Source organism: Seriola aureovittata, chromosome 5, assembly GCF_021018895.1.
Source record: "Seriola aureovittata isolate HTS-2021-v1 ecotype China chromosome 5, ASM2101889v1, whole genome shotgun sequence".
Lineage (NCBI taxonomy): Eukaryota > Metazoa > Chordata > Actinopteri > Carangiformes > Carangidae > Seriola > Seriola aureovittata.
This window is the reverse complement of record NC_079368.1, coordinates 15,045,462-15,055,816: the sequence shown is the minus strand read 5'-3', so window position 1 is coordinate 15,055,816 and position 10,355 is coordinate 15,045,462. Positions and strand designations below refer to the sequence as shown.

At 38.7% G+C, this 10,355-nt stretch overlaps 1 protein-coding gene across 2 annotated transcripts; it reads right to left on the bottom strand.

The window, feature by feature from the left end:
• Positions 1 to 469: 469 nt before the first annotated feature.
• On the bottom strand, positions 470 to 10,034 carry ewsr1b (EWS RNA-binding protein 1b). 2 transcript variants are annotated; one of them, XM_056376443.1, is made up of 15 exons: positions 9,949 to 10,034; positions 9,440 to 9,476; positions 8,525 to 8,576; positions 8,131 to 8,272; positions 7,374 to 7,569; positions 7,018 to 7,277; positions 6,756 to 6,915; positions 3,306 to 3,343; positions 2,690 to 2,719; positions 2,441 to 2,556; positions 2,227 to 2,356; positions 1,980 to 2,090; positions 1,555 to 1,681; positions 1,088 to 1,444; positions 470 to 873 (listed from the first exon to the last, which is right to left on the bottom strand). In XM_056376443.1, the coding sequence occupies exons 1-15, from the start codon at positions 9,962 to 9,964 to the stop codon at positions 837 to 839; spliced, it is 1,809 nt and encodes a 602-aa protein (XP_056232418.1). In that variant the 5' UTR covers positions 9,965 to 10,034; the 3' UTR covers positions 470 to 836. The 2 variants fall into 2 exon arrangements, with proteins under 2 accessions (XP_056232418.1, XP_056232419.1); XM_056376444.1 differs by having other exon boundaries at positions 8,131 to 8,269.
• Between the last annotated feature and the right edge of the window lie 321 nt (positions 10,035 to 10,355).

Genomic DNA, 10,355 nt, shown 5'->3' with positions numbered 1-10,355 from the left:
TCATCATTTCACCAGATATGACAACTGCAAAAAAGTGTGCAACCTGTGTAAAAATATTTACATCATTGGACTGTTTCCTGTTTTGTCATACTAACACTGAATCCCTTTACGTGCAAGCAGGAGCTTCAAACTGCTTTATCATGGATAAAGACTGTTTATCATCACTACTCTGATTATACACCCAGTTTTAACTTGTTCAGTTTTGTTTTGATTCCAACCCTTAACTTTCACTATCCAAAGCCTGTTTGTTGTCACCTTGGTAATATTAGTTGTAGCTGTAATAACCATAATAGCAACCAGCAGTGACATTATCACATGCCGCCATTGGACAAAAGAATAATCCCAACCACTATTGTGATTCCTAATTAATTTTCAGTGTTAACACAACTTTCAAAGAGACTGTATTGATCCATCTGTTCTGGCTTTTCCTGTATGACTTCATTTTGTTAAGTTGAGCCAACATCTCAAATACATCAAATTGGTAAAATTTTATTTCCCAAATTTGTCATCATACAATTGTCAGTTATGGGAAAGGTGAGGCAAATATGTTAATGAATGAAAAAATATTGCATTTTACAATACATCAAACCTAATCTGCATATTTTAAAAAAAGCAACAACAAAAAAACAAAAAAAACATGCACAATACAAGATGCAGCATAAACATGGTAAACTAAGATAAAAAAGAAAAACAGAAACAAATGGAAACATGAGTAGAATTAAACTGCACAGGATGGTTGACAGCAGTTCTATAACCATGAAAATACGGAATCATAAATTAAAAATTCTCATCTTAAAACTCAAATTCCACAAGAGGAACAGTCATGAAGTTCTCCTTCAGTAGGGTCGGTCTCTGCGCTCCTGACGATGGTCCCTTTAAAAAACAAACAGAAAAGTAGTTAATGACAGATCTTTATGTTTGCACGTCTGGTTTGTCACACCAAAATTACATCAAAAGCTCTGATTACAGGTTTTCGTTAATTCTTCATTACACCTAAAATTAGGATTCTGGCAAGTCTTTAAAATATTCAATGGCAAGTGTAAGAAAACATTGCATTATTTGACTGGTTGAAGGAACTTAGTCCTACCTCATATCCATCTTGCCACCTGGTGGGCCCATTCCTCTTCCACCTCTGCCACCCATTCGGTCCATGGGTGGTCCTCCACGCCCAGCCCCACGAAACCCTCCCCTATCCATTCCACCACGGCCTCTGAATCCGCCACGGTCGCCTCCCCAGCCTCCACGGAAACCTCCAGGGCCACCTGGGCCTCCTACTCCTGCTGGCCCACCGCGGTCCATACCTCTGCCTCCACGCATTCCCATTCCACCTCTGCCTCGGTCACCTCCAGGGGGAAATGGAGGGCCACCGCCCAACCCTTCTGGTTTGGGAGCTTTGCACTGGTTACACTCCATCCTCCAGGCAAAGTTCTGGTTGCCACAACCCCTGGTAACACAGACCATTAAATTAAAAACAGATCTTTGATTGAAAAAAAAAAAAGAAAAAAGGAAAAAAAGGCATCCTAGAAAACATGACACTACAGAAGTAATACATACGGGTTAGGACACTCCCAGTCCCCAGCTCTTTGCTGCATGTTGCCGCCTGTGGGTCCACCTCTGCCCATACCACGTGGACCACCTCGTGGGCCAAACCCACCACGGTCACCTCCACGGCCCATCATACCTAATAAGATGAGTAAATAACAGCACTTTTTAAATCATATGGCTGTAATCACACCATTTGCAGTCCATCTTTAATATGCTACAGAGCTAAACTGTTTTATCTGTCATCTAAAGCAAGAGACAGAGCAGCTAAAATGTATATTTAAACTTAAAGTTTCTCATGAAGCCAAAAGCCTGACAATTTATGGAGACTAACAGAGGAAAGGTGCGCAGGTTCAAAGTCACAGAAGCACCTCACAGTATGAATGTGTGAACATTCCCTTAAGTAATCTACACTAACAAATACAACTGACATTTACCTCCACGACCCATCATGCCATCTCGCATGGGCATGCCACCTCTCATTCCACCCATCATGGGCTTTCGGCGTGCCATGGAAACCTTAAGCCTTCGGCCTTGGAACTCCTTCCCTAAATTAAAAAGAAATATTAAGATAAATATAAACAACCATTTAGAAGTTATATTAGTTGGTGCATTTTAACATGTGCTTTCAGATTTATGTATTTCTGCGATTCTTTTCAGGTCTTATGTGTCAATAAAACATACCGTCGAAGTGCTCCACAGCTGCTTTGGCACAGATTGGCTCCTCATAGGACAGAGTGGCATCTCCCTTGGGCTTTCCTGTGTCCTTGTCTGTGTATATGTTAATGGCTGGCTGACCAAGTCTGCGGTTAATCTTGAGACACAATGAGAATTAATTTTCCTCCAGTCCACATTGGTTTTGCTTATATTAGCATTCAGAGTGAAGAACTAATCTTACCCTAATTGGGCCAACGTGCTTAAAGAATTCAGCCATTTCCTCCAGGTTAGCCTTCTCAGTCAATCCTGTGATGTAGATCGTGCTGTTCTCAGAGTCATCCTGCTCTTCAGGGCGTCCTACAACAAATACAAAAAAAAACTAAATATGCAGCAAAAATACATCTTTTCCCACTCTCACTTCAAGAAAAGAATGCAATGTGAACTAGCAACATCAACAAGTAATATGGGGGTCTACTAACAGACTACTCACCCATATCACGGTCGTCACTGTTCATAGGTCCTGTAGTCCATCAGTCGGGAGGAAGAGAAACAGATTGGGAAAAGTCAGTGTGTGCAACTGAAGTTGAGTGTACAACACCTGAGGAGTACTACAACAGATAATCCAGACACTCCCTTATAGACGCAGTCAGTCATATTGGGAAGTTGAAAATGGCACCTTATGGTACACCACAATTCCCACAAGTGATATTGAATTGAAAAAATAGAACACCTCAGACCCTTTGGCAAATAATTGTGTGTCATTTGAAAAGCCTCTAAGACCAGTAAGAAATCCTCAAAAAACAAAAACCCCAGCAATTCAGCTCATGAGATTTGTTAAAGCAGTAACAGACACATTTGAGTGAAAATTTGTCATTAACCTGTCAAAACTCATTGTCAAACCATAAGCAGTGACTGAATTATACCAAGTACCCCAGAGTAGTAGAATGGTCTCAGGCATTGAAAATAAAATCCCCAATATTTTCAGATATGTTCATGTATATAAATTTTGAATACCACAATGTAAGACACATCAATACTCGAAGCATATTTGCTCAAAAAGTTTAAGGCTTTTAAAGGACTAACCAGTGTAATTCTCGTTAACTTACCACCAGGCTTACTGAAGCCACCTCTCTCTCCAGCGCCGCTATGGGGGAATAAATGGAGATATGAAGGCGTTTTCCCTTTTACAGCCACTTCCATGGCTCGAGCAAAGTGGCTTGATTGAGGGAGTAATCAAAACATTCTAACTAGTCGAACAGCAACTAAAAGCTCCCCAAAATTAAAAATACACAATCTAATTGAGGGGATAAGTGTATTAACTATGTGCCATACCGTAGCTAGCTGAGTACAATCTCAGTGACAGTTTCAGTAGTCGATACATTTGTGCAAAAATATTTATGACTAACATATTTTCACTGCCTTTGAAAATGTGACAAAACCCAAACATTTGTACACAGGTAGAAAGATTTCAGATGCATCGATGGCATACATAGTTACCCAGACACAAGCCAACGCCCCATTAACATTAGTTCTAACAAAATTTACAGCTGAATCAGATATGTACAAGTGTAAAAACACAATGCATCTGAAATTTCACAAGATGATCAGGTGATCACATTCACCAGGTAATAATAAAAAACAAACAAAAAAAAAACATAAAAAACAAAAAAATACAATTATAAAATGTTCAAGACAAAATCACACCATTTTTTTTTTTTTTTCTTTACAGTGTTTACCAAGGTTATTTTAAATTAAAAAACAAAGACTTGGTCAATCAATATACCCATCATGCTTATAAAAACCACCATCCTCAGTTCTTGAAAAAAGGCAGACCCCGAATCTTTGTTTAAGCTCCCTCCTGCTGCTTAAGCTGGCGGCTCTGTACTGAGAACAGATACTTTTTAGAGAATAGATGCTTTTAAATGGCTCTCACTGTTACCTGTACGGTATAAATGTGACAAAGCATGTTAAAAAGTGCTCAAAAGAATGTGATCAAACATTTGTAATCCAAACCACAAAAACAATTTAAACATTTCAAAATGACATGATATGCCCCCCCCCCCACCACCTCCCCCCAGAAAACACAAAGATACCTGTGCAAAGCTAAAATGAAAATTTAAGTAGAACAACATCTATTCTACATCTGAATTTGATAATTGTATTTAAGGTTGTATTCCTATTTATGCAAGTTTTTAAGCATTCTTATTTACAGCTACTTTGGTAAGACTGAAGAGTTGCTCAGTTAGAGTCCTGTATCATAAAATAAACTGCAATATCTTAAGACTGCATTTCTGTGAATGTGTATTCACGGTATCGTAACCACAACAAGTCATGAAGAACTCCATTATTTTAAAAAGGATTACACTGTTGAACCAAAAATTATGAAACTCTCGTAAAAACTACTCTTGAAAATGAACATCTAAATAAGAACCGATGATTCATGTGCTGACATGACCCTTTCTGACCCAAATCTCATCAAGGGCTTCAAAAAAATAAAAACTCTTTCCCAATACCAAATCCTAAAAATGAAAATTTATGTCATCAAGATTTATACTGACGTGAGCCTCTGTAGTGTTTGAGAAACTAAATATGCTGATTCAACAAAGTTTTTCAACTTTTCAGTTTTCAAGCAGTGATAACAAATCTAAACCAAACAAATGCACAGTACAACCTTTGGTAACCTTGATACCCCTGGCTTTTTTTGTAACCATTACAGTTTCTTTTCAGAAGAGTTAATTTGAGTTTGGGCCAAACCATTTCCAGCTGTATAGAACCATAGACAATGTGAACAAACTGTTCAAATGCCCAATCTGCATCAAGAGCAAATTTGATTGGCATCTCAATAAGGATACTGACGTAAATGTGTCAAGAACCAGCTTAATTGGGTTCTAATTTCTATATAAGACATACATTCAAAAAAGTTTAATACACCTGAATGCCAGTTTTTGTAGCATGGCTGAGATTAGACTGGACCACACTACACCAAAAACCATGCACTAAGACAATCCCTAGAGCACCCCTAAAATAATGTTACAGTAAACAAATATTGCACGTCTGTGCAGTCTCAGTAAGTCTTGCATTTTCCTGTCAGTTTAAGATTGCTAGACCTGTTTTTCTTGTAACTTTGTCAAAATGTCTGACACCACAAAACACTGCCAGTACATGGTTGTCAAATAAAGACAGTGGATGCGTTAGAAAAACAAGTGTAATTTATATCAAATTTGCTTTTAACATGTTTTGACCTTAATGCAAGTTTACAGTTTCCACTGATGAATTTTTAGCTTTACTGGATATTGAAATATTGACCATAAAAACCAATTTAAGAGATTAAATATCTTTTAATACAACAGATGGCATAAAGTGATGACTTCGGATCTTTTTCTTTTTTTTTTTTCCCCCTCCCCTCTTAGGACCAATGTTATAGCTACAAAAGCAGAAAAATTGACTAAAAATATTGAGAAAATCGATTTTCTTGTCTCCCTGCAATTGATGAAATGCATTACTGAGGTCTTATTGTACCATTAGCACATCTGACTCCACTATTTTTAATGGTGCCATTTTTCCTTTTTGGTGTTACTTCCCCTCAGGCCAGTCAAATGACAAATACTACCAGTGACAGCCTTACAAAAATCAACCACAAAGTGAAAACACAGGTGAATGCTTTTTAAGTAAATAAAGAAAAAAGAAAAAACCTTGTCATGGAAGGATATATTGACCCAAATATTACACTGGAGTAAGCATAAATATGTATATGAAATGCAACAATACTGCATGAGGCCAGTGTCTATTTATAAATTCCTTAAAGTATCAATGCTGTGATGTAAGGTTTGGCAGGACAAACTAAAGTTTAGTTAAGGACTCCAGCACCACAATTGAAAAAAAAAAAAAAGAAAAAAAAATCTGCAGGATTTCTGCAACATCTAATTCTTCTTATACCAAATGCGGGATGATGCACCAAGTTGAGAAACTGATTTAAAAGGGGTTTTGTTCAGACAGTGTTTGAACCTTCCTCAAGGAAACCCATCATAATTTTGATAATGTGAAGTTAATATGACAATACAATTATATCACATTCCCTGACCAATCACGAATTTTGCAATTTCTCAATTACCCTAACATTTTTGATATCGGCTCCTAATCAAATTATGTTTTGGATATAATCTGTTCAACCTAAATGTTTATGCACAGGTCTCTGATCAAAATCAACTTAGATTAAAAAGGAACAAACCTTTTTCTTACCTTTGGCCAAATGAGAGGTAGGGCTGAGATAAACTGGATGACAATAGCTACAATTCCTGCCAATGTTGGCATGTACTACATCTTCAATCACAGTCCTCAGACATTACAGTAGAAGCCCATAACTTATCAGCACTGACTGCTGACACATCATGAACTTCCCATTTTTAAGAGAATAAAGTTGCATAAATTGATGATAGATTACTTTGGGTTATTACACCTGTTTCTGTTGGGGACTTTTCTCAGCCCTGCCCCAAGTGGCCACAGCACCTGTAAAGTCAAAATATACGTGAGGTTAAGTGTTAAAGAAAGACACTTACCCCATGCCACGGCCCATGCCTCCACGCCCACGATGCATCATTCCACCCCGATCAAAGCCATCCCTGCCAGGGCCCCTGCTCTCCCCTGCCCCGGGGTACCTTGAAGGCTCAGAGCTAGAGTAACCTGAACCTCCACCCTGGCCATCTTGTCTGTAATTATCTACAAAAAAGGAGCACAAATGCATCAAATCAGTGATAATAAACTGATTAGTATGAATGAACATTAGAAAATAGTTCAGCAACGATGAAAAGCAGAGCTTACTGTAATGGTTGGACTGGTTGTAACTGGGTGGTCCACCTTGCTGGCCATACTGGTTGGCTGGAGGCTGCCCGTAGGAACCAGCAGCCTGAGGGGGGTAAGCAGGAGGAGCCTGTTGCTGCTGCTGGGTCTGTTGCTGGTACCCCTGCTGCTGGCCGTAGCTTGCCTGCTGGGCCTGGTAACCAGGCTGTTGCTGGCCATAGCTTGCTGGCTGGGTGTAGCTACTTTGGCTGTAACTAGCTGGCTGGCTGCTCGCATTGTAACTGATAGAGACAAAGTAAGAGAGAATAACATAAAAGATAAGTACATTTTTGTTTGGAATTCACCTGTTATTTGGTTCCTAACCGACGAGTACATACCTCTGTGGTGCAGTGGGAGCAGCCTGCTGGCCATAACCCGGGTAAGCAGACTGGGCAGTATAGCCTGGCTGAGAGCCATAAGACTGGGAAGCAGCTGGAGCAGCAGCAGCTGGAGTACTGTCATATCCACTGGCTCCATAACCCTGGGCTGACTGCGAGTAGCTATGAGTGGTAGACTGTGCAGCAGGATAGCCAGCTGTGGAAAACACACATCATTAGCAAAAAATCCTGTGTTCTTTTTTGGAGAGTGGGTTGGTTGTGACAAACTATTATACACCTAAAATTAGGGGCACTTCCAAACAATGATCAATTAGATTCTAAAAAAGAAAAAAAAAGAGAAAAAAAAGGTACACCTTTTAAACAAATACTTTCCAGACTGCAGACAAACCTGAGGGTGAACTAGAATGCAACATTCATATTTACCAGTGTGGGCGGGTCAGATTGGCATGTTTAGACATAAACAACACGTACTGTACAGGTAAGCAACATGCTGTATGTACAAAACTGTTTGAAATCTTGGGTAGGCAGACTCAAAGACATCTGCATCAGATTTTAAAAGCATGTGAATGTGACTTTCCATCCAATTTATAGCTACACAATTTCAATGCAATTTTTTTGTGTCTGAACTTAATAAAAATCTTTCAAAAATCTTGAATGTTTGAGACTTATTTTGGTCTGTCCAACCTAGTCCACTCCATGTAGTTCTAAGCAGAATCATAACAGAATGAGTTAAAATGTCTCAACTTTAATAACTGACCTGAAGCTGGTTGACCATATGAGGATCCATACTGTTGTTGCTGCTGAGGGTAGCCTCCAGCAGCAGGTGTTGTCTGGGTATAACTGCTGTCAGCAGCAGCAGGTTGGGCATATGATCCATAATTCTGCTGGCCATAGCTCTGCTGGTACAATAAACAAGTAAACATTAACACTTGGTAAACATTTTCTTTGCTCAAAAACATATCAAACTTGAATATTTAACTTTCTTAAATTAGACCATCATCACAACATTTCCTTAGTTACAGCTATATTATATTTTCAACACATTTGTAGGAAATGTCAGTCTTAAATCTTTTCCATCTAAATGAGAGGTATCAACTTCTTTAAAAAAAATAGCTATAGTAAAACAATTAGCTAGTTATATTAGAGCTTACCTGTGCAGACTGTCCATAACTTTGTGAGGGCTGGGCAGCATATGAAGCATACCTGTAAAAACACAAAGTTTTAGCTTCAAAAATATAGGGTCCCCATTAAACCTCCCCATGTGACTCTCTCAACATTGACACTGAAGTGAGGCCATACACTCATTCGCAGTGGTTGAGGAAGTACTTAAGAGTCCATTCTGAAGTACCAATACAGCAAAATATAAATACTCCACTAGAAGTAAAAGTGCTACACTCAAAAACCTACCAGTAAAAGTGGGAAAGCATTATCAGCCAAATGAAGTATCAGTAGTAAAAGCACTCTGTATCTGACATTTGTGGATTGTCAATACTGATGCTTCACAGTGTAAGCAGCAATTGACTGGTGCTGTTGCTTGAGGTGGATCTAGTTGTAACTACTTTAAATACAGCCAGCCAGTTAGTCCCATGGGTCCTAACCTAGGGCATTGGGGCCCCTCCAAAGGTCAGATAAACATGAGTTGATTAATAGGAGGGGAAATAAGGAAAAAACAAATTGATACACGAATCTGCTTTCAGTTTTTGGACTTCTCTATTGTTTGCCTTTTGTGAAATATTGGATTATTCACAAGGTCACAATTCAAAATGGTCGGGAACCACTGGTTTAATATTTATAACAAGGTGTTGTATTTTGTGAACAGTTGTTTCCCTCTTTTAAATCTTAATCTGAATACTAGAAACTACAGCAGAATACAGAGGGGAAAAATAGTAAAATATTTCACACTGAAATGTTGGGAGTGTAAAAGCAAGTACTGTCCTCAAATACAATACATGAGTAAATGTACTAGTTACTTTACACCATTGCTAATCCGATGCTTACAAAAAGAGCCCCTGAGAAATATATTAAAAACCCCTTTATATTCAGTGAGGTGGATAGAGTAGTCTTACCCTTGCTGGGCGCTGGTCTGGTTGTAGGAGCTGTAATCTGTTGAACAACAGTAAGAACCTTCGTTAGCTAATGACTCAACATTCGAACAAAGCATTTTTAGCGCGCGAGCAGCACGTTGCGTAGACCGGTCGTTAGGTCGCCATTCAACGACAGCACGGAAATGCTCTCTAAACCGCTCATTAAACAACACGGCGATTCAAAGCCGTCTGCAATTTATTGATACATGCATTTAATAAATTTTTTTACTAAAATGGGTAATCTGGTATCCATTATCAACCTCTGTATGCAGAAATTATCCGGTAGAAAATAATGCAAAGACTCGAGCAGATAACATGACCAGGCCTTGTGCCTAGCGCTAGCAAAGCTTCTCAATGTTCCTTTGAATATAAACCAAGAATACGGATTAGGCCGATTTAAACGCGTTTAAAATAAATCCATCCACATTTAGCTTGGATTAAAACCACAACTTCTTTAAACTCGGTATAAAATATAATAATTCTTCACTTACCCTGAGCCGACGCCATTTCAGTGTTCCTGTGCAAAACGACTGGACAGAGCTGGTTGCTAGAGAAGGACTCTTCTATTCGCAACGGCTACAAAATATCGCGAGATTTGCGCGTACTTGCTTGAACAAGTGAGTCTGAATCAATTTTACGTTTGTGGCAAAATTATATAACCTAAGATATTAAGACGTTTTATGTTTAATTTCAATATCATGATATATCACCATAGAGAAAAATGATGTAGGAACTGATGAGAGTGGGGCTTGGGCTCACAGAGGGATTAAATTAAGTTTACAGGAGAGCAGAGGTAAATCAGTCATCACTGAAATAAGTAAAATACGATAATACTTCAATTGAGAGTCCCCTAGAATATCAAAGAATAACATCAGTGAAAAGCACAGGCCCATGTACA